Raw genomic sequence first — 22,906 nt, forward strand, 5'->3', positions numbered from 1 at the left:
TTGGCTTACTGCTCCCCCAACATTGTTCTTTCCCGGCCTTGTGGTTTCCCATGACGCAGTCACTGATTTTTATTCTAATAAAGATTCGAGGGTATTTCTACGTAGATTTCTGAAACTCTTTCTCCGTCAACTCCAAATCATAAATTCCAACCAATTGGCCTACAAACCCCCAAAACTCATCCCATTCTTCTCAATTCAATAAGGCCTCTGTCTTCTCAGTTTCCTCTGAGTTCCTGTTCCCTGCCCCTCAGACTGGAAATTACCTCTAGGTGGAAAGCCAGGTGAGAGAAGGGTCACCTTGTTTCTTTTCTGTCAGGTCCAACAGTCCAGACTGCTTGTTGCCCATCGTCTGAAGACAGTTGTTTCATACATTATGTTCAGGTTTTGTTTTGTTTTTGTAGTTGTCCCGAAGAAGACGTCTTATTTTATTTGCTATGGTTAAAATTCACCTCTCCTTCTCAGAACACGTTGATGGGATCATTTACTCTGTGGTATCCTCTAATGACTGGGGTCTCAAGACCCCTGAGTACCTTCCATAGGAGCCCGCCTCCGCGTAGGGGCGGGAAAGCCCGTTTTTCACTCGCGAGCGCCTCCTTCCGCCTTCCTCCCGTCCGCGTCGGCCCAGACGCTCGCGTTCCGTGCGCGCCGGCTCACTGCGCCTGCGCGGCGTGTAGACGCCGCACGCTCCCGGAAGTAGGAGGTGTCTGCTCCAGTTTGTGTGGCCGCCGCCGCGGGAACCCCAGCCGGTAGTTTTTCCGCGTAGAGAGAGGCGAGGTCTTCGAGTTTGGCGGCGTGAGCGTGAGCGAGTGTCGGTCTCCACAGTCCTCTCCTTACGTGACACCCGGCATGGAGGCTGATCAGAGCCTACAGCCTGGAGGCAAGGCCGTGGCTCCCGCGCGGCAGGAGTCGCCGCGGTCCGAGTCCGGGGAGGAGCCGCAGCCCCGGCATCCCGAGGTGAGCAGCCCGCCCGCGCGCCCCTTCCTTCTTCCTGGGTGTTCCGCGGGGTCCGCGGCCCGGACGCTTTTTCTGCCCCAGCTCCGGGAGCCTTTCCTCGGGGTGGTTGTCCTGGAGCGCTCGCCGGTCCGAATTGCCTTCCGGGTGAGAGTCCACAGGCGAGGAGAGAAGCACGGGGGCTGGGGTTTGAGAAGTGGGGTGGGAATTGTGATCTGAACGTGCTGGGCACACTGTCGCTGTGGGCATTCTGCACAGCCCGTGTCGGTGATGGGCAGGCTGTGTGTTTTCCTAAAAACCACACTATGTATATGTCACTGGAGACCTTTGGGCCCATCGCCTTCCAGCCTTTTGTGTCTGTTAGGGCTTCGTCCTTCATTTTTGTCCATTTATTACTGTCTCATACAGACCTACGTGTGACTCACTTTCTTAATGGGTACAACTTTCTTTTTTTTTTTTTAAATATATTTTATTGATTTTTCACAGAGAGGAAGAGAGAGGGATAGAGAGTTAGAAACATCGATGAGAGAGAAACATCGATCAGCTGCCTCCTGCACACCCCCTACTGGGGATGTGCCCGCAACCAAGGTACGTGCCCTCGACCGGAATCGAACCTGGGACTCTTCAGTCCGCAGGCCGACGCTCTATCCACTGAGCCAAACCGGTTTCGGCCGGGTACAACTTTCTTAATGATTTCGACGGTTCACTGGTAAGTGACAGTGGCACAATTGTAAAAACGGACTTAAGAGCTTAGTTATTCATCTTCTTTTGAGTGAATATAGTTATTTTGACCAGCGCTGCGGAGTGTAAAAACAATCTAATACTAGAATTCGTCATTTCCTGTTAATAACAAATTAATGCTGAGTACCTCATAGAGTGAATGCTTGCTTGCAAGAGGCTTCCTAGCTGGTGCTGCTTCCATCCTACAGCTAATTCTCCAAGCAGCAGCTGGAGTGATCTTTTTGAATTGACCCATCTGACTGGGTTGCTCCCCTCCTTCGGCTCCAGTTTGCTGCCCCGCGGGGCTTGGTTCCTGTGTCCATAGTCACTGCTTCAGCTCACAGTTCTTCCTCTTGCTCCCAGGGCGCCTGGCTGCCTTGCCTTCTTGAAGGGTCTTGGTGTGCGTGCTGCCTTTGCCCCGCATGCTCTTCCTGGGGGTTTTCGCACAGTTTATCTCATTCTCCTTTCCATGCTACTTGGAAGAAGGTCTTCCAGGTGCCTTCTCTCTAGAGAACATTTCTTCTTTCACCTCATTTCCCTCTTCCGTCTGGGGCACTGCCAACAACAGCATCATGTAAGTCAGTTTAAGAATAATTTTTAAAGTTTATTTTAATAAGAGAAGTATAGTTGAATACACTTCATGATATTTCAGTCTTAAAGCTTTGAGATATGGTGACGTAGTAAGGCCTGGGTCTGTGTTCCAGACTGGTTTTAGTGACTGCCATATTTGTTGAAGATCTGTTGTTGGATACTCTTAATAAATGATGATGTGGGTTGTTGTGTTGTTGTTGTTGTTTTCATTCTCAAGCAGAGTTTTTTTTTTTGTTGGAAGTTAGCTAAGTAAATTTCCATTATTCCTAATATCAGTTGTATTTGTAAGTGAGTGTTTCATTTTTATATTTTTAACAAATAGGTTTAAATTCCATCAGAACGCTTCTTTGGGAAGAGTATTGGTTCAGTTAAATTCTGCTATTTTAAGGTGTTTTTTTTTTAGTGTCTGGATGCAGTTTTATTTTTAACATTTTTATTGATTTCAGAAGGAATGGAGAAGAGGGAGAGAGAGATAGAAACATCAATGAAGAGAGAGAATCATTGGTCGGCTGCCTCCTGCATGCCCCACACTGGGGATCAAGCTGGCAACCTGGCATGTACCCTGACCGGAAATCAAATATCGACCTCCTAATTCATAGGTCCGACACTCAACCACTGAGCCATGCTGGCCAGGCAAAAAAAAATCACAAAACAAAAAAACCCCCAAATTTTTTATTTAAGAAAAGAAGAAAGGTTTATAACATAATATAGTTATCCTGAATAACTGTTATATGTGACTTTTGGAAATAGTCTGCTTGAAACTGAATACATTTTCTTTTTTACCTTGGGTACTAGGAAATTTTGAATTAGATTTCTAGTCTATGTTGTTTTTATATTGGGCAATTTCTGTTAGCATTGTGAAATGAAGACAGGTGAAAAAATCCTCAGGAAGTCATTGCTTTATACATGCATAATGTTGTAATGAGTAATTTAAAAATTAGTTCATAAATTTTAGAATATTGTTAGTGAAAAGGTCTGTTCTATAATCTGTGGTAGTAATAAGTAAAATTACCACTTATTAATAGCCAAGGTGGGTATGGTATTAGGAGCCTGATACACATAATCTCATTTAATCCTTATGATAATCTTGCCTAAATACTATTTACCATTACCAATACCAAATACCATTTGAGACAATTATTATTATACTTTGTTTTATAGATAAGGAAATGGATAACCAGAGGTTAATTAGTAACTACCTAAGGTCATGCTGCTGGTAAATGGTCAGCTGTGGCTCTGTACTCTCAACATCAGTGCTCTTTTTACTTAGCTTCATTGTTTATAAGGAACTTCTTGACTCAGGAGAGAACACTCGCAATTGTATTGGAAACACATCTCTTCCTAACCTGCCTTCCTTCCAGTGATAGCAACAGGCATGTTTCATTGAACATGGAGCACAAAGAGACCCCATCCTCAGAAGTTTGAATCTTTAAGATGCTTGTACTAATTTTAAACTATATCTTTTTCTTTTTTTTTGTAGAAAAAGCAACGATGTAGATATGATGGCCAAGAAACAAAAGGACCTAAGTTCATTACCTCCAATTCAAGTGATTTCAGTGACCCAGTTTACAAAGAGATTGCTATTACAAATGGTTGCATTAATAGAATGAGTAAGGATGAACTCAGAGCTAAACTTTCAGAATTCAAGCTTGAAACCAGGTAAATAAAATTATAAACATAGTACATGCTTATCCTAGAAAATCTTGAAAACACTGAAAAAGTTAAAAATAATCTTACCATAAAGAAACAACCATTATTAAAAATTCAAATAACAAGTGTAATTTATATTCTTGTCTGTACTTGAATCTGTGTGTGCAACTCTTTTTTTTCTGTCAGTCTTTTAGGTGATTGACTAGGACTGGGGAGTTGAAGTCTCTGAATATTTTGACAACCTACCAGTAATGTATAGGAATATCTATCTTATTATGCCAAGTGTTTTAAGTTCTTTCAGTTGCTCATTTGGTTGCTGGATAATATTTTATAATGAGATTGAATAATTTCTTTTGTCCATATGTATTATTAGAGGCCCAGTGCACTAAATTCGTGCACGGGTAGGGTCCCTAGGCCTGGCCTGCAATCAGGGCTGATCAGGGCCTTCTGGCTGCCCACCAGGGGCCTTCCTTTGTTCTGCTCGCCCCCTGGTGGTCAGTGCACATCATAGTGAGCAATCGAACTCCTGAGGGGACACTGCATATTAGCCTTTTATATATATAGATTTTGTAAGGAGGGTTCTTTGAAACCAGGTTATTTTAAAAAGTCATTCGCCTACCAGGAAGTATTTACATTACGATTCATAACAGTAGCAAAATTACAGTTATGAAGTAGCAACGAAAATAATTTTATGGTTGGGGGTCACCACAACATGAACTGTATTAAAGGCTCGTGGCATTAGAAAGGTTGAGAACCACTGCCCTAGGGTATCTTTGTGTTTTTTTTAATGTATTGATTTTTAGAGAGGGAGAGAAATATTGATTTGTTGTTCCACTTATTTATGCATTCATTGGTTAAGTCTTGTATGTGGTCTGACTGGAGATTGAACCGTGACCTAGTCGAATTGGGACGCTGCTCCCAACTGAACTACACTGCCAGGGCCTAATGTGCCTTCTGAATTAGTTTTCCTAGTTAAATAACTAACAGACATTCAGGTTTATATACTAGGCTCCTATGTTTGCATATTCATATGGACTTTTTTAGTTGTCTAACCTACAAAAACCAAAAGAAAGAGATAGCACAATATGTTCAATTTACTTGAATTTTTATACTCTGAAATTTGTATTTGGCCAGTAGAATAAGTCAATATTATTTTCAGCTTTTGTGTCATGTATGTCATCTTAATCTTAAAGCAATATGGCTACGTAGGTGGTGTATGCTGACAAGGCTTATGGTTCAAAGTACCAGAATATATTGAAGAAAATGCTCTTATATACTACAAAATGAAAAGGTACTTGCGAAAGAAAAAATTGATGTTGTATTAAACACAATATTTTAATTTGTTCTTTGCTAAATGAGCTTTGAGTCTTGTTTTCTTTACATTTATTTTAGTTAACGTTTACTAAATTATGCTGTCACAGTAGGTGTTCAATCCAGTGACAGCAGGTAAGAGTTCAGATTCTTGACCATGAAATTCACCTAAGAGTTAATTTTATTATTTTCCTTAGAGGAGTAAAGGATGTACTAAAGAAGAGGCTGAAAAACTATTATAAGAAACAGAAGCTGATGTTGAAAGAGGACAATTGTGCTGACAGTTACTATGACTACATTTGTATTATTGACTTTGAAGCCACTTGTGAAGAGGGTAACCCACCTGACTTCATACATGAAATAATTGAATTTCCTGTTGTTTTACTGAATACCGGTACCTTAGAAATAGTAAGTGAATTGTTATATTTTAATTTTACTTTTAGCAGTAATTATTCTGGGATTGGTTAGTAAGGCAAAGAATCTCAGTTGCTGTTTCAGCTAGATTTAGAATTCTAAGTGGGCCTTTTGCTCTTGCTGTGTGCTTTGTATCAGCTTGATTAATAGAAAAACTATAATAAAATAATTTTAGAGTCTGCTTTTTCCTTTTCCAGTAGCTAAAATTATAGTGTTTTTTCTGTTTGCTTAGAACACATATCTGGCTAGACTTCAGAATCTCTTGGGTTGTGAAAAAAAGTGCTGATGCCTGGCCCTTATCCCAGAGATTCTGGGTTAGCTGTTCTATGCTGGGGTCCCTGACGTCAATAATTTTTAAAGCTTCTCAGTTAATATGCAGTCAGGGTTGAGAACCACTGCTATAGGCTAATGTATCCTCTGATCTCTGAAAATGATAATTTACAGAAATCACCTTTCATCTTAGAACTGGCCATTTTTCTGGTGAAAAATTTATGGGGGAAACAACTCTCATAATCTAGGCTTCTAAGCCATGTAAATATATATGCTTTTTAAACAGGGAGCCAGTTCACTGTCCCTCAGACCGTTCGAGGGCCGGACTATAGTTTGGAAAAAACTATAAAAAATTCCTGTGCACACTGTACATATCTTATTTTGAAGTAAAAAAACAAAACAGCATAAACACCCGCATGTGGCCCACGGGCCGTAGTTTGAGGACCCCTGCTTTAGATACTAGTTATCCATGTTACTAGTTCAGGAAGTCACCAAGAATTCTCCATAATAATACTGTTCGCCTTGTAAAATCTGAGAGAGAATATATCATAACATTTCATCTATCCAAAAGTTACTCCAAATACTATGAGATGTCATAGAGTCCAATTTTGACTTCAGAGTTCAGTTTAATTGAATCTTAGTATAATAGTAAGGACTATTGAGGAGTAAATAAGAGAGCAGTAATCTGGAGGTAATTTAAGTGAAGACTGGTATTTAAAGGAATTATAATTTGAAAAGCTTTTAGTATCCTGAAGTAGAGGTTGCATTTAATAGTCTGACAGTTTCAAAATATTACAAACAAAATTACATCATGTTTCTCTGGAAAATGTTTATTTAAACTTCAGTTTGCTGGCTTGCTTGCAGATACTTGCTTACTGTAAAAATTTTAAAACTGAAACATAATTTTTAAAATAAAAAATCAGTGTTTCTTGAGACTTTATCAGCTCTGCCTTAATTAAAATGGATTATGAGGGGGAAAATCAGAGTGCTTTGGGAATAGGGAAGTACCCTTAAATTGTTAAAACTAGAAGTTCTATGCTGTAAGCACCTATAGTTATAATCTTGTGTGATTGCATTTGTCATGTATCATGTGTCACATATCTTAAGTCATAAAAAGACATTAATTTGCTGTCCTTTTCTTACAGGAAGATACGTTTCAGCAGTATGTGAGACCAGAGGTTAACACCCAGCTTTCTGATTTCTGCATGAATTTAACTGGAATTACTCAGGTTATAATTCTGTGTTCCTTTTTCAAGAGTTTGAAAGTTGTTTTGAAATTAGTGATTTATTTCATAGTTTAAGTTAATAGGTACTTTGCTTGCTTGGTAAAGATTTTTCATATTGTAATGTTTAAGAAATAGAAAAGCAAATTTTATATCTAAAATTTTTCTCAACTTTTCCTTTGAAGGAGTTGTAATGATGAATCTAAAGGTTCATTTGTTTGCAGTGTTAGTAAAATAATTATTACTGTGCTGAACTTGGGTATAAATATATCTGTTTTCAACCTGACTTTATATACAGTACTAGAGGTCCCTGCACGAAATTCGTGCAGGGGAAGGGGCGGTCTCTCAGCCTGGCCTGCACCCTCTCGCAATCTGGGGTCACTGGCTCCTAACCGCTCGCCTGCCTGCCTCATCACACCTAATCACGCCTGCCTGCCTGATCGCCCCTAACCACTCTGCCTGCCTCCCTGATCACCTCTAACCCCTCTGCCTGCCTGATCGCCCCTAACCATTCTGCCTGCCTGCCTCATCTCCCCTAACCCCCTCTGCCTGCCTGCCTGATCACCCCTAACCACTCTGCCTGCCTGCCTGATTGCCCCTAATGGCTTGCCTGCATGCCTGATCACTCCTAACTGCTTCTGCCTTGCCCCCCGCTGCCGCAGCTTTGTCCAGAAGGACGTCCGGAATGATGTCTGGAAGGTTGTTTGGCTATCCAGTCTAATTAGCATATTAGGCTTTTATTATTGTAGATAAGAAATATTACTGATAATTACTTTTATTCTAAGAAAATTCAAATGGGAACAGATCACCTAGAGATGGAAATAATGACTGATGAGGCCTTGTGCCTCTCTTTTGGGAAAGTGATAGCATCTTCAATTATTTAAGGGGTATTTGTGTGATCCTGCTATTTTTCCTGGAAGTTTAATATAGGGTAAAGGGTGAGAAAAAATGCCGAATAGGCAAAGGGTAGGCTTTGTCTGTTGGCTCAGAGCTCCATCTATGCCCTTCTGTGCTTTCCTGTAGTTCAGGGGAAACTGCGTTTCCTAGGTGCCCCTGGCAGCTACCTTCTCACTGCGGAGCATGGACGCAGTGGAGAAGCTCCGCTCTCTGCTCCTCACTGGGCTCAGCAGGGGTGGGGGCGGGGGCAGGGGCAGGGGCAGGGGCAGGGGCAGTGCAGTCCGCAGGCTGCTGTCTTCCTTGGCAGCACCATTCCAATGGCAGCAGCAAGTTCTCAGCAGCCTCAGCAGGGCATGGTCTGGCTCCTTCATCCATAAGAATGAGAATGGCTTCCTATAGCTATTAACCCTTTGCACTCGCTTGCTTTTTTCTCGATTCCTTTATTCTGATGCTAACCTTGTCGAGTCACACTTGGTATCCGAGTGCAAAAGGTTAATCTCTAACTTCACTTTTTTTTTTCCTCTTCTAGTCTTTCCAACTCTTTGGTAACCAATTCCCAATATTAAATTCTATCTGTTTGAAATACCTAGTGGGGGCTCTATTTCTCCTCTGATGCAGGTGAACCCACAGCCCAGCCTATGCAAAGAATAATATGAATGGGGGGGAGGAAGAGGAGGAGGAGATCATTGATAAGCCAGAAGAAAAAAAAAGAAGAAGAAATCATATAATAGGACGTCAGGGACAACATGCTATGATTTATTTTTTTATTTGTTAATCCTCCCTAGAGAATATTTTTCCGTTGATTTTGAGAGAGAGAGAGAGAGAGAGAGAGAGACAGACATTGATGTGAGAGAGACACATAAATTGGTTGTCTCCTGCATCTGCCCCGAACAGGGCTGAGGATCGAACCTGCAATCCAGGTTTGTGCCCTTGAACCTGAGATCCTTCAGTGGGCAGGTGGACGCTCTTAACCACTGAGCAACTCTGGCTAGGACCATGCTATGATTTCTGATGTTAACAGTTGCAGGTGGTGATAAGGCTCAGAGTACAGCCTTGAAAATAGTGGCTGAGATGAAGTGAAAGTGTAGTTTCACTGTAATTGATGATCTTTTAACTGGGATGTGATGGTATTACTTGGTTCACTCAAGTGACTGTCAAAATAAGGAACAATAATTCCAGGATATGAGATAGGGAGAAGGATGAGGGCATGTCAGACTGTGCCACAGAGTCTCGGAGCAGGCGCTGTGCGCGCGCGTGTGTGTGTCTGTCTGTCTGCTGGGGACCTACCCCCATCCGTGCCGCAGAGGCTTGGAGCAGGTGCCCCTGTGTGTTCTTCTCTCAGGCTCTTGGCTGCACCTGCATGTTATTCTCTCAGGCTCGGGGCCGTGCCCGGCCCCTCCTCTTGAGCTGGTCGTGACCGTTATGGCATCCTGACCTAATTTGCATATTTCTCTATTATCCTATCTAACTAGAGGCCTGGTGCACGAAATTCGTGCATGGGGGGGTGTCCCTCAGCCCAGCCTGTACCCTCTCCAATCTGGGATCCCTTGAGGGCAGTCGGACATCCCTTGAGGGGTCCCAGATTGGAAAGGGTGCAGGCTGGGCTGAGGGACACCTCTTCCCCCCCCTCCCCGCCCGCACCGCCCCCCCATGTACGAATTTTGTGCACCAGGTTTCTAGTATTTGTATATATGTGTGTGTATAGATAGATAGATAATTTTTTTTTAGTCTCTGATTTTTGGTTGTATTCTAATGTGGCAGGCCCTTTGTTCATTTATTTAGCTCCTTTGTTTATTTATTCATTCACTCACTCACTCAACAAATATTTGAGTGCCTACTATACTATTTGCCAAGGTACTAGGGCTACAAAGATGGTCAAGTCAGTCTCTCTCTCAGTTCAGTTAACAATCTATATTCAGGAGGACACAAAGAAGAAACCAGTGGTCACAATATGGTTACGAAGGCTGACAAGTCAGGGTATCATAGGCATCTAAAAAAAGAGGGTTTGTCCTGGGAGAAACTTGCTCACGTTGGTGAACTTGGGCCGAGTCACGATAGGTCAATAGGTGGAAAAGAATGACTGGGCATTTTAGGTGTAACAGCAGGATTGTAAGTAGTTCATGATGGTTCACAGGCATATGCTCCCATATAAACCTAAAGGGTAGCTGAGGCCTGCCATGTCATGAAGAGCCTTGTGTGTCTTTTTATCCTGAAAGCCTTGGGGAGTGTTTGGAGGATTTTAAGTATGAAAGTGATGTGATGGGTAAGATTTACATTTTAGGAAGATCAGTTTGGCAGTGGTATGTAGTACATGGTAGAAAGGTGTGAGCTTCGAGATAGATTAGTGTAGAGGGCTATGTCTTTCAGCCAGAAGAGATTTCCCTTTTCTCTACTCCAGAGAATTGGTAAGCTATTTATTAGGTTGAGACCTACAAAAAGAGAACCATTGGGGATTATTTTAAATCTTAATTTTGGGAGGATTATGTGCTTCACTTGAAAGTAGTCCCCTAATACTTGGCTATAAACAATTTTTAATTATCTTAAAAATGAAGTGTTAGGTGTATCTCAGCCAAGGAAATCATGAAGAATTTAAAACATTATAGATAAGACTCTCACTCTGTTCCTTTCCCTCCAGTGTTTGTGTCTGGGTATTTTGTATGACTACATGTAGCTACTCTGATTTTTGTATATTTTACTTTTATATCCTCAGGATCAGGTAGACAGAGCTGATACCTTCCCTCAGGTACTGAAAAAAGTAATTGACTGGATGAAATTGAAGGAATTAGGAACAAAGTATAAGTATTGCATATTAACAGATGGGTAAGTAGGAGAATTTATAGTATTTTTATCTACTGTTTAAGATTAAGGATGTCCTTATTTAACTTTTAGAATAACCATAAGAATATTACTTACTAAAGGAGATAATATTTTTCCTTTTGTTATAATTGAAAGCAATGAAAAACAGTCTAATCCAGGACTGGAAGGCTAGAAAAAGATACATATTAATATGTAAAACTAAAACTATTTTCAGAAGGACACTTTCTTGCTCAGAAAAGTCCAACTCTTCAGTCTTGCGTTCAAGGATCTCTCACCTAATGTTACCCTACCTGTGTAGCCTAAGGCACCTGGCCTTTCTTTTTTACTTTAGTCAGGCTGGCCCATGAATCACGTGGTTTATCTTTTTCCTATGTACTTACGGTTTTCTCTCTACTGGAAGGCTCTCTTTCTTTACCACTTCTTTGTTGTTATTATTCAAAGCCTGCCACATGTTTACTCTGGACACTACAATTCACATTGATTTTTTTTTCCTTGAAGTCATATAAAAATCTCTCTGATGTGTACCATTCATATTAGCATCTGACTATTCTGATATCTAAACTTGATGTACATAAGACTTAGGTTTGCAGAGAGATTAAAAATCCTCTCAGAGCAGGGACTTTGGCTGCTTGGTGGTCTTTCATGTAGCGCTTACTGTAGTGCTGAGTTAAAATGTATGCTCCAAAGGCATTTGTGAAATGAAAGATTAACTGGGAAATGAGGAACATCAAAAGAAGCTGTGCCAAGGCAGCTCCTCCCATAATGCCATTCAGGTTCAAGAAGGAAGTTCTAAACAACTTCTGTTTCAAACTGTGGACACTACGTTTTCAGATTGTACACTACAGCTATGATGTCACCTCCTTAAAGGGTTTAGAGACCCTCACAAACAACAAGGAAAGAGCATTGCATTTCATCACATTGTAATGATGCTTTAACAATGCACGTTTGGGAAAATGTTGATGGACCTCTTTAGAAATCTCATTGATTTCAAACACGAATGATCAACGTTCCTGCTCAAGTAAACAGGTGTTTTTGTTGTAGCACAGTGTGTGTGATTCTGTAAAAACCTCACATTCTGGGACAGACCATTCAAAACCTGTGCAATTAGCCAGAGCACTAATAAAGGCAGTAATTGATAACTGCAGACGTAATTTGGACAGCCAGGCAAGCATCTCTCTAGGTGGGGACTTTACTAAAGTTGCATGAGAGGATATTACACATGTGTGGAATAATAGGATCCTGGGGACAGGCACTTATTTTTAATTTTCTTAAAATACATTTGAAAGTACTCCTGTTGCCAGTACAGTAGCTGAGTTGAGAGTTGTGTGTGTTTTTTTCCTGCTGAAGGTTATAAGTTTGACTGCTGTTATTCTGACTCCCTCTGGCTAGTAAAACCCACGTGTGGAACCAACACAATTTAATTACACAGGTTGATTAGTATTATAGGAACATAATGTAGCAGACCAAATTGTATTCTAACTACCTGATACCAGCTCCTTTTATCTCTTTCAAGTATTTTTGTTCATTTGTTTTTATTGTATTTCAAAATATACCCTCACAAAACTTCCCAGTAGGATAAACCTGACACTAAAAGTAAGCTTAGCAGAATTATTTTAGAATTATGAAAAAATATTCAACAAGATAGAGGTTTGTCTAAATAATCAGAACCATAAAGATAATCACGATAACCCTACTAGATTAGTTCGTGAAAAAAATTTGATATACCCAACTTTTTATTTTTTGTTAAAGTTTATTTTTGAATTAGTATTTTAGAAGAAGAGATTTTAGTTTTCTAAGCTCTATGTTATGTGTAAGTATAAGAAAGAAAGGTGTCGTGTAAATAAAAAACATAGAATGAGTTAAAATACTCATTTGTAAAGATAGTATAGCATTTATTTTATTCATTTATTTCCTATTTTTGATTTACAAGTTCGTGGGATATGAGTAAGTTCCTGAACATTCAGTGCCGGCTCAGCAGGCTCAAATATCCTCCTTTTGCTAAAAAGTGGATCAATATTCGAAAGTCATATGGAAACTTTTACAAGGTACAATTTCTATACTTTGATTATATTTTTAAGCTTTTGATAAGTTTATTAATTTTTTGCATGCACATTAAATTATGTTTCACAGGAAAAGGCCATATAATTAGTTGTTACTTTTCAGATTCCAAATTAGTTATGTTCATATGAGTTTAGAAAGAGAAGCTGTTTTTTCTTTTAATCTGTTATGTAAGTAGGTTAATATGATCGTCAATGAAAGGTTTGAAACTGTTGGGGTATTAATATGTGGATTGTTTGTGGAACAGTTAATCACCACTGAATTTTAATTTTATTAAATTTAATACATGTAAAACATTTATTAAATGAAAAATTTTAAAATATAATATTGCAAAGCTGTTAACAGTTGGCAGTTTTCCAACATGGCCCTTATCAGTACTGGTTTCTGTTCTCCTGAGACAAACACTTGCAACTTTTTAAAGCTATTTCTTCTAATACTGACCTTAATAGTTCTAAATTATGTGTTTATACTATTTCCTGAATTTGAGTTTGAGGTATCTATTAACCCTACCAGACCTGAGGCCCTGAACCTAACTGTCCCCTATACCTGGGCTCCTGAGCATTAAAGAGAAAAAATCAACATGATATAGAAAAATGTTAGTTACATGCAAACAAGTGGTTAGAATAAGATGGAACTTGGAGACATTGTAGAAAATAGGTACTAGGCAAAGTACAGAAAATTAGGTAAAGCAGTATAGCGGCAGATTCGGAAATTACCGAAAAATCGGTACAGCGGTCTGGTAGCCTTAAGCTCCTGCAATGGAAGATGAAGATTTAGCTCTCTTGGAAAGCCACCGTTTTGCATGTCCTTCTCCCTGCATCTTTCTGATATAGTTACATTACCTCTTCAACTGAATCATTATTCAGTGTTTATCTTCCTACTAGAGGCACGATGCACAAAATTTGTGCAAGAGTAGGCCTTCCTTCCCCCATCTGCTGGCACCGGCTTCCCTCTGGCACCTGAGACCCAGGCTTCCCTCACAGCTATGGCTTCGTCTGGAAGGTTGTCCAGAAGGACATCTGGAAGGATGTCCAGTCTAATTAGCATATTACATTTTCATTATTATAGATGATGATGGATTGTGTTCATAGCTTTTCCTCAGATTTAATAATTAACTTCTTTAGCTTTCTTATCCTGTTCCTTTCCATTGAAACTGCAAATCACTTCTCAGCATCTGTATTCAGAACATCTGGGTAGTTTGTCTGTTTTTTTGTGTGTGTGTTTTTTTCCCTTTGGGGAATAACTTCCTGGAGCTTTTAATCCTGTTCTGATCTGAACTATTTGTTGTTCAGGCTTCTAAAATCATCTAGATTTCCTTTTCTTCTCTATCATCTCTCTCATCTCTCTTCCTTTACTACTTCATTTTGGTGAAACACATCCTAAAGTAGGTTCATGAGAAAAGTTGTTTGTTTTAAAATGTTTTGTGTGTGTGGTTTTAACATTTCTTAAAACTGAGAACTATGAATATAGAAAAGTGGAGTTTGACAGGTTGTTTAAAGTGAAATCCCTTGTAATTTCCACTTACTCAGCCCCCTTTTCCACCCAGAGCTCCCCTAATCCATACTTTTAATAGGAATCATTTTCTTGCTTTTCTGTACAGCCTTAATATGTATATGTTTATCTTTATATCATAAAGGTAGGTTTTGCCTGTTTTTGAACATGATATAATTAACACCATACTGACTGTTTTGTTTATTTTGCTTTTCCCTCTCAACCTTATGGTTGAGATTTTCCAAGTTGTGTATATGGCTGTAGTTCATTTATTTATTGAGAATCCCATTGTGTGACTATACCAGAGTGTATCTGATGCACTTTGGCTGGCCATTTGGGTTTCGGTTTGAGGCTTTTATGAACAGTAGTGCTAGGAACATTCTTGTGTATGCCTTCTGGTGTCTTTGTGCACTCATTTTTCTAGGCTATAAACCTAGGAGTGGAATTGCTGGGGTATAGGATATGTATATCATTGGCATTACTAGATAATGCAAACAGAGTTTTCCAAAGGAGTTACATCAGTTTGCACGTTTCACCTGAAGAATATATGAATTGGTAATTGTTTCATGTTTTTGCCAGCATCTGGTATTACCATACATTTAAAATGTAAGTCTACCCTAGCCGGTTTGGCTCAGTGGATAGAGTGTCATCCTGTGGACCAAGGGCCCTGGGTTCAATTCCGGTCAAGGGCATGTACATCGGTTGCAGGCTCCTCCCTGGCCTGTGCAGGAGGCAACCAACTGATGTGTTTCTCTCACATTAATGTTCATTTTTTCTCTCTGTCTTTCCCTCTCTCTTCTACTCTCCCTAAAAATCAATGGGAAAATATTCTCGGGTGAGGATTAAAAAAAAAAAAATACATTGTCTGTTGGATGTGTGATGCCATCTTGTTGAGGTTCTAAATTGCATTTGCCTAATTACTCATGAGGTTGAGCTCCTTTTCCTATGATCATTAGCCATTTGGATTTCTTCTTTTATGGAGTCCCTGTTTAAATCTACCCATTTAAAAAACATTGGTTAGTCTTTCCTTGTGTAGTGAGTAAACAGTACAACTGAAATTGTGAAGATGAGCAGTTGAGGCTTTTAGATGTGTAGGTGATATAAACTATTTATATAAAATGTAAAACCTAACCAGTCTTTCTGAGAAGGATATACTAAAGATAGAATAGTGATTCTCAAAAGTGAAATTTAAGGAGTGTGTGAGATTTTTATATTTATCTAAATGGAGTGGGTATTTAAATGGGCTGAAAAATATGTGGCATTGTCTTTCATTCTTTTTAAAAAAAATTCTCACCAAGGATATGTTTTCTATTGACTGTAGAGAGAGAGGAAAGGAGAGGGAGAGAGAGAAACAAACATTAATGTGAGAGGGAAACATTGATCAGTTGCCTCCCATACATACCCCGACCCGGGATTTAACCCGCAGCCTGGGTATGTGCCCTGACTGGGAATCGAACCTGAGACCCTTTGGTGCACGGGACGATGTTCCAACCAACTGATCCATACTGGCCAGGGCGTCTTTTATTCTTGATCTTCATTATTTTCATCATCCAGAAATGCCAGATATGTTTCGTGTATCTGTCTAGGAGTCATTCAAGTAAAATAATACATTACAGAAAAATACCATGTGAAAAAGAATTAGTTTGGGTTAAAATGGTAGAGCTTCAGTTTAGAAGAACAACACATTTCCTTTCATAAATGATTTGTTAAATTATAAAACTGTAAACTTTTTAGATGTCTTGAGGATTCCACCTGTATATATATTTTCATCCAAAACACTAGAGCCCTGGAGGTTTGTATTATTAATTTACTTTAATTAACCAGGAGTATTTGCCCTTTGCTTAACTTTATTTAGCTATTACTATTAATTTTCTATTATTTTTTTACTTCATAGTCGCTGTAGAATAATAAAGAATTATTTATTGCTTGTTTATTTTTCAGGTTCCTAGAGGCCAAACCAAACTGACAATAATGCTTGAAAAACTAGGAATGGATTATGATGGGCGGCCTCACAGTGGCCTTGATGACTCCAAGAATATTGCCCGAATAGCAGTTCGAATGCTTCAGGATGGATGTGAACTCCGAATTAATGAGAAAATGCATGCAGGACAGTTAATGAGTGTGTCTTCCTCATTACCAATAGAGGGCGCTCCACCTCCACAAATGCCACATTCTAGAAAATAACAGCATTTTTGCCTTTTGCCCATGGATCATTCACTATAACTGGAGTTGCTATAAAGGGGTAGCAGATGAATACTTATTGAACTAGTCTTGCAGTGCAAAATTTAAGCACCTTAGATATAAAATCTTACTTACAGTTATAGATACATATATGTGAACAGATTCTGTGGAGAGGGCATATTGAATTATTTGTCACCAGCACTTTTATATGAGCAGTAATTATTACACGGTAACAGTTCCTTTAGAACTGAATTTTATATTTTAAGGTGTCTAAGATGTGTTTCTTTTGGTTTTAAATGCAAAGGTTTATTGAGTTTCCCTTTAATTGTCATCTCATTGAGTTAAAATATATAATGTATTTCTACATTAACATCATTAGATCAAATTATTAAATTGCAGAAAAGATTGGAAGGCGGACCTTATATAGCTTTTGGTTTCTAAGCATATTATAATCCTATTGATTTTTGAAGTTTATATGTGAAGTTCAACTGTTTGTGGTGAATTTCATAAAGTACTTGGTACACATACTTGTCTGTGCTTGTTTTCCATTTATAATTGTAAGACCTGTGATAGATTATAGGGTCTGGTTAAAAATTCAGTACTGATGACAATGCAAAGTCAGAAGAAAATACCATTTAGAGGAATATCAGGGCTATACCTCAGACTTTATAATACACAGATAAATCCGTGGGATTTGGGGACTGGGCTTTTTGATTCCCCTCCTTCTCATAACATATATCTGCCCTAATTCTTAAATCTAAGAGACCATGCTTTGAAGTAGACTTAAAACTAAGGATCATTACTGAATTTTTCATTTGTACTCAACATTGTGAGTGAGGTTAATAAAGTCAAGTAATGCTTTCTACCATGTTTTATATTTTATTATTAAAAACTGATTTTACATAGTGACTATTAAATGTTGAACAGTTAATTCTTAACTAGTTGTAAAAACAAAAATGTGTTCACAGAGTTGAGAAAGGAAAACTCTTTTTATTTAGAAGCTAAAAATAGGTATTTTCAGACTTGCATTTTTCCCTATAGCTTTCTTGAACAATTTTATTGGCATTTTTGTTTTTTTCCATGGAGCATTTTCATTGACATTGCTTTTTGCTTTTTTAATAATTGTGATGCTACTTTATTTTAATGATTTATGTGTTATAATCAAATGAATTTTATAGAGGTTTTTCAACCCTGATGGATAGGATAAAAGTAGGTATTTTTCTTGGTATGAAAATATACACAGTGCTCATGTAAAAGTAGAATCAGCATAATTAGAGAATAACAGGTGGACAATAGAAGACACAGGGGTATATGATGCCCTTAGACAAACTGATGTGGATTATAGTAAAACATCTAGAAGTTTTAGGTTTTTACAGTAAACTTTGGAGCTGAAGTGAATATATGCTGAGATTTTTGAACAACAAAAATCACCATATAATATTGCTGAAAGTTTTAAAGAATTCCCTTCCAATCCTTGCTGAGCTACTGTGCCATGGCAGAGGAGTAGAGAATAGCAAATCACTATTGAAATGTGGATGCTAGGAGGTCCATTTGACATACTCCTTGGGTGATTTTGCCACATTAACCACATTACCATAGAAATCAAATTCATGCCATGGTAAAACTGGAATTACCTCTCACCAGCTTCCAGAGTGGCTCATCAATAGCTGAAGCTGCGAGTGGGAAATCTGAGAATGGCAAAGAAATACTACATTACCCTCTTGTTTGTTTTTAAGTCAAGCTACTAATTTCTTTGCCGATTTTTCTTTTGCTAAGTACCGAAGTACCAAGAAGCTCATTTTGTATTTATTGTTAAGACCTCAACATTATAAGCTCTCAATATCCTTTGGCTCAAACAAATATTTTATCTTGTGATGCTTTATAGTCCTAAGTCATTTTTTTAGACTTTATGCAGAAATAATGGACAAATATAATTGTGTATATTTAAAGTGTAAGTGTGATCATTTGATATCCATTGTAAAAGGATTACCAAGATCAAAATAGTTAACACAGGTATCACCTCATATTAATTTTTTTTTCTTTTTTTGGTAAGAATGCCTAAGGTCTCAGCAACTTTCAAGGATATAATAGTGTTTAATTAACCATCATCACCATGTTGTACATTAGATCCTCAGAATTTATTCTTTTTATAACTGAAAGTTTGTACCCTTTGTCCTACGTCATCCCATTTTTCCCATCCCCAGCCCTTGTTGGTTTGTAGTTGTTTATTGTTTTTGTGGGAAGATGAGCATTGGAACTGCCTAGCCCTTCATCTTGCTAACTTCACCTTCCTCTGAACTCATTTTTAATTGCTTTGTTGAGTCTCTGCCCTTCCCTCCAATTGGATATATCTTGTGTCAAGTGGACTTTTGTTTTTAATATGTTTTTATTGATTTCAGAGAGGAAGGGACAGAGAGATAGAAACATTAATGATGGAAGAGAATCATCGATTGGCCGCCTCCTGCATGCCCCGCATGGACGGGATCGAGCCCACAACCCGGGCTGGGAATTGAACTGTGACCTCCTGGTTCATAGGTCGACATTCAACCATTGAGCCACGCAGGTTGGGCCAAGTGGACTTTTCATTGGATTTTGCTGAAACTTAATCATGCCTGTTCTGATGAGATGAAATTAAACATAGGGAATACTGCTTTCTACTTTTTGAGTTTTGCAAGGGAAATGCTTAAGAGATGAATGCCATCTAGTATTTCAGAAAATCAATAATAATAATTTATTCATCAGGTTTTATTTTCTTTAGTATTGTAATATATACTATGTACTATAATGATATTAATATTCATTATTTATTCTTTACAAAAAACCTTTTGTTTTTTTCTTTTAACAATTAGCTGTGTTAAGTTTTTGCTCTCTACTTTTCACTTGTTCTGATATATTGAGATACTAAGTTTCTATTGTATTATTTCAGATTCACAATCTTTAGAACCAACTGAGGTATATACCTGAGCACTGTATTTTGTCTGGTTTGTTTTGTGTTCTTTTGGATAAAATACTTGAAAACATTTGCTGTGAAAAATATTTTTTGAGGTCTTTTTTTTTTTTTTTTTTGCCCCCAAATAAACCTGTTTAACCTGTTTCTTAGGGACAAGTTCCTACCTGGATTGAAACGAAAAACCATAGCCATCACTAACATATTATCTATTAAAAGGGATATGGTATAATTGAAGACTAGTTTATGGTCATTTTTTAAAGATGGGGCCAGTTGTCTTGCTCTCTTTAGTGCAACATGATGAATATTATCCCCAGTGATCATACAAAACAGAGTAATTTGGGGGAGAGGAAAAGAACTGGTAGTAAAATTGAAGACAGGAGGAAGCAGGGTGGTCAGAATAACTGTTTGGCGTAGGCTGTAGGTGGGGTCACCAGAGCAACTACTGCCCCTGATGTGAATATGCCTGTATGTGCCGCTAGATTGGATAGATTGTGTTTTGGAGGAAGACTCGGTATCTAAGCTGTGAAGAAGTGTGCATTCCTTGAGAGCAGGGACTAGTACTTCTCCATCTTTGATTCCCACGGAGTGTGATTCCAAAAGTGCCTTGCCCATAGTGAAGTTTAGTGCTAGTAAATGAATGATAACTTTAAATGTCCTTGTTAAAAATGATACTTAGAAGTTTCCTCTTCTGCACCATGAACCTGTATTTCAATTTCCCTGCCTCCAGAAAGCTTCCAAAGCCCATAAACTGGTTAATCTGGAGCAGGGCCTGGCAGACTTCCTCCCATAGGCCAAATCTGGCCCCTTGACTGTTTCTGTGGCCTGTAAACCAAGTATGGCTTTAACATTTTTAAGTGGCTGAAAAAAGTTAAGAGATAATACCGGTATCCTTTACTTTCTGAAAGTCTACATTATGCCTTTTCACTTTTATAGAAGACCTACATTAGTACCTGTTTTCACTAGCTGAGTGAAAACCAAAGGTTTTTGCTTTTATGAAAAAAGCTGTTACCATATTAAAGCAGGTCTTTGGTAAAAGCAAAGGGGCATAATGTGAATTTTTGGGAAGTGGGTATACTCTTCGCTTTATGCCATTTCAGTTCATGATGGTCTCACAGGAATGCTGTACTTTAGCATATGAAACTATATGAAATTAAATTTCAGTTTTTACAAATAAAGTCGTCTTGGAACACAGCTACCATGCTCATTTGTTTGCATGCTGTCTGGTTGCTTTGTGCCACAATAGAGTTGAGTAGTTGCAACAGAGACCATCTGGCCAGCAGGGCCGAAAATATCACTGTCTCTCCCTTTGCAGAAAAGGTTGGCCTATTCCTCCCTCTTTGACCGAGCAATGTAAGGTTCCATCAAACAAGAATTCAACTGTAGTAAGGATGCTAAGGCACAATAAGAATTTCTCCTAATGTGGAATCCTGCAGGATTATCTCCATTTTGCAGGTGGAAAAATGGAGGTTCAGAGAGGTTAGCTTGCCAAAGTGGAAGTAGTGGGAGTTTCAAACTTAAGGCAGTCTTAGTTGAGCCTTGCACTTTTACCCTTTGCTGTGCCGTCTTCCCTGATAGACTTCAGCTCATTTGATATTCTATGAACAGATACGTTGTCCTACATAGTCTGGATATCTTCCTGCTGCATTTTAAGCTAGACACTTTCATCATCTGATTGTACTAAATGTATATCAGGAAATAACTTGATGTTCATTCTTTGAATGGAACAAACATACAAATACTGTTAGCTTCAAAGGTAACAAGCCTGCAAGGCTTGTTGGAGACAGGGGTCAGTGGGAAAAGAAAAGGACTTACGTTCTAAATTTTTTCCAGCATGCTGAAAGTGAGGACGATAATGAGTCTAATGAGACAGAGGTCAAAGGACTTAAGCTTGGATGATGAGGGGCTGAGGGATGGAGGTAATTGTTTTTATGAATCGTGCAGCAAGACAAGTAAGAGGCTGATGAGTCTGAGGCGTTAGCTAGACCTGTTTTTGAATATTCTCAAGGAAAATTTCTTTAGGGTGAATACTGATAAATCATTGTGGGTGCAGTATGATCAATGGCCAGGTTAGAATACTAATTCTTTTCCCCCTGTATTGAGCAAGGGAACAAAATAGGAGAAAATGTATGATTTTCTGTATAGTTGGTGCTGGCTGATGAGTTGGAGATTGAGCCTTCCCCTTCATGTGTTCATTCTTGCCTGCTGGCCCTGCTCCTTCGAACATAAACCTGCTTTCCCTTTGGATTTATTGTCAGTGGGACAGTGATTATCATAGGGAATGAAACCTGGGAATTACCTGCCCCTTTTAGTACAATGACCTTTATTTTTTATTCACAGTATCCTTGCAACAGGCTGCTTCCATCCTAGCTACCCAGGCTATTGCTAAAATGGAACTGACTCATCTATCTCTTGCTGTCTCTTCCTATATGACTGTGATTTTTTAAAAGATTCCTAAAATGTTGCATATTTATCTCAGAAACCTTCACATTTCTCATAGGATAACACACAGCGCTCCTTTGGCATTTAAGACCTTCCGCAGTCTGGTTTCTATCTCCCTTCCAAGTTTTTTAGCAGCCATCTGCTCTGGACTCATCACTATTCCTTTCACCATCATACCTGCATCACACCTACACCATCCTACTTCTGTCCCCAGCAAATTAGCCCATCAATCTTGTTGTCTTGGTCCTGGTTTTTTAAAGACCTACTTGGATTCCAGTCTTCTCCTTTCCAGACTATCCTGACCTTTGGCAATAACTCCATTTGTTCATCACATTTATATATATATATTTCAGAGAGGAAGGGAGAGGGGGGAGAGAGAGAAACATCAATGATGAGAAACATTGATTGGCTGCCTCCTGCACACCCCTCACTGAGGATCGAGCCTGCAACTCAGGTATGTGCCCTGACCTGGAATTGAACTGTGACCTGGTTCACAGGTCAATGCTCAATCACAGAGCCACACTAGGTGGGCTGTTCATTACATTTTTTTTGTTATACTCATTGGTCCCTTAATTTGTACTACACAGATTTGTATTGATCTCATTGTCTTTTATGTTTCTCCAATGAGATTATAAGTTCCTCAAGTGCGGGTTTTTACATGTTGTATCCCTAGAACCTAACATATAAGGGGTGCTTGGTTAAAAATGGTTAGTGGTGATAAAATATATCCCATGAGGTCAGCACCTTTTCCTGAAATTGCAGAGGGTAGAGAGCTTAGGTCTTGATTACTCTGATAAAGAAGGAATTGCTACTGGGGTAGAATTAGAGATATGGGCTGTTCCCTTCCCTGTAACTGGTTCATGAATGCATTTTTAGAGACCCCAAATCAATAGAAGAAATTCTTAATCCTGTCTATGCTTGGCTTTGCCTCTAGGGGCCAGAA

General features: G+C 38.9%; 1 protein-coding gene across 1 annotated transcript; it reads left to right on the top strand.

Annotated features, from left to right (window-relative positions):
• Positions 1-709: 709 nt before the first annotated feature.
• Positions 710-19,594, top strand: ERI1 (exoribonuclease 1). Its single transcript, XM_079778964.1, has 7 exons — positions 710-954; positions 3,743-3,921; positions 5,421-5,631; positions 7,053-7,136; positions 10,738-10,847; positions 12,775-12,889; positions 16,335-19,594. The coding sequence occupies exons 1-7, from the start codon at positions 847-849 to the stop codon at positions 16,575-16,577; spliced, it is 1,050 nt and encodes a 349-aa protein (XP_079635090.1). The 5' UTR covers positions 710-846; the 3' UTR covers positions 16,578-19,594.
• The last annotated feature ends 3,312 nt before the right edge of the window (positions 19,595-22,906 follow it).

Source organism: Cnephaeus nilssonii (assembly GCF_951640355.1).
Source record: "Cnephaeus nilssonii genome assembly, chromosome: 8".
NCBI lineage: Eukaryota > Metazoa > Chordata > Mammalia > Chiroptera > Vespertilionidae > Cnephaeus > Cnephaeus nilssonii.

Bases quoted from the DNA above. Each gene is read 5' to 3' on its own strand.
- ERI1 (XM_079778964.1), top strand. From the start codon at position 847: ATGGAGGCTGATCAGAGCCTACAGCCTGGAGGCAAGGCCGTGGCTCCC. The intron at 7,137-10,737 runs GTTATAATTCTG...TTATATCCTCAG, and splicing joins ATTTAACTGGAATTACTCAG to GATCAGGTAGACAGAGCTGA. The intron at 10,848-12,774 runs GTAAGTAGGAGA...TTGATTTACAAG, and splicing joins TATTGCATATTAACAGATGG to TTCGTGGGATATGAGTAAGT.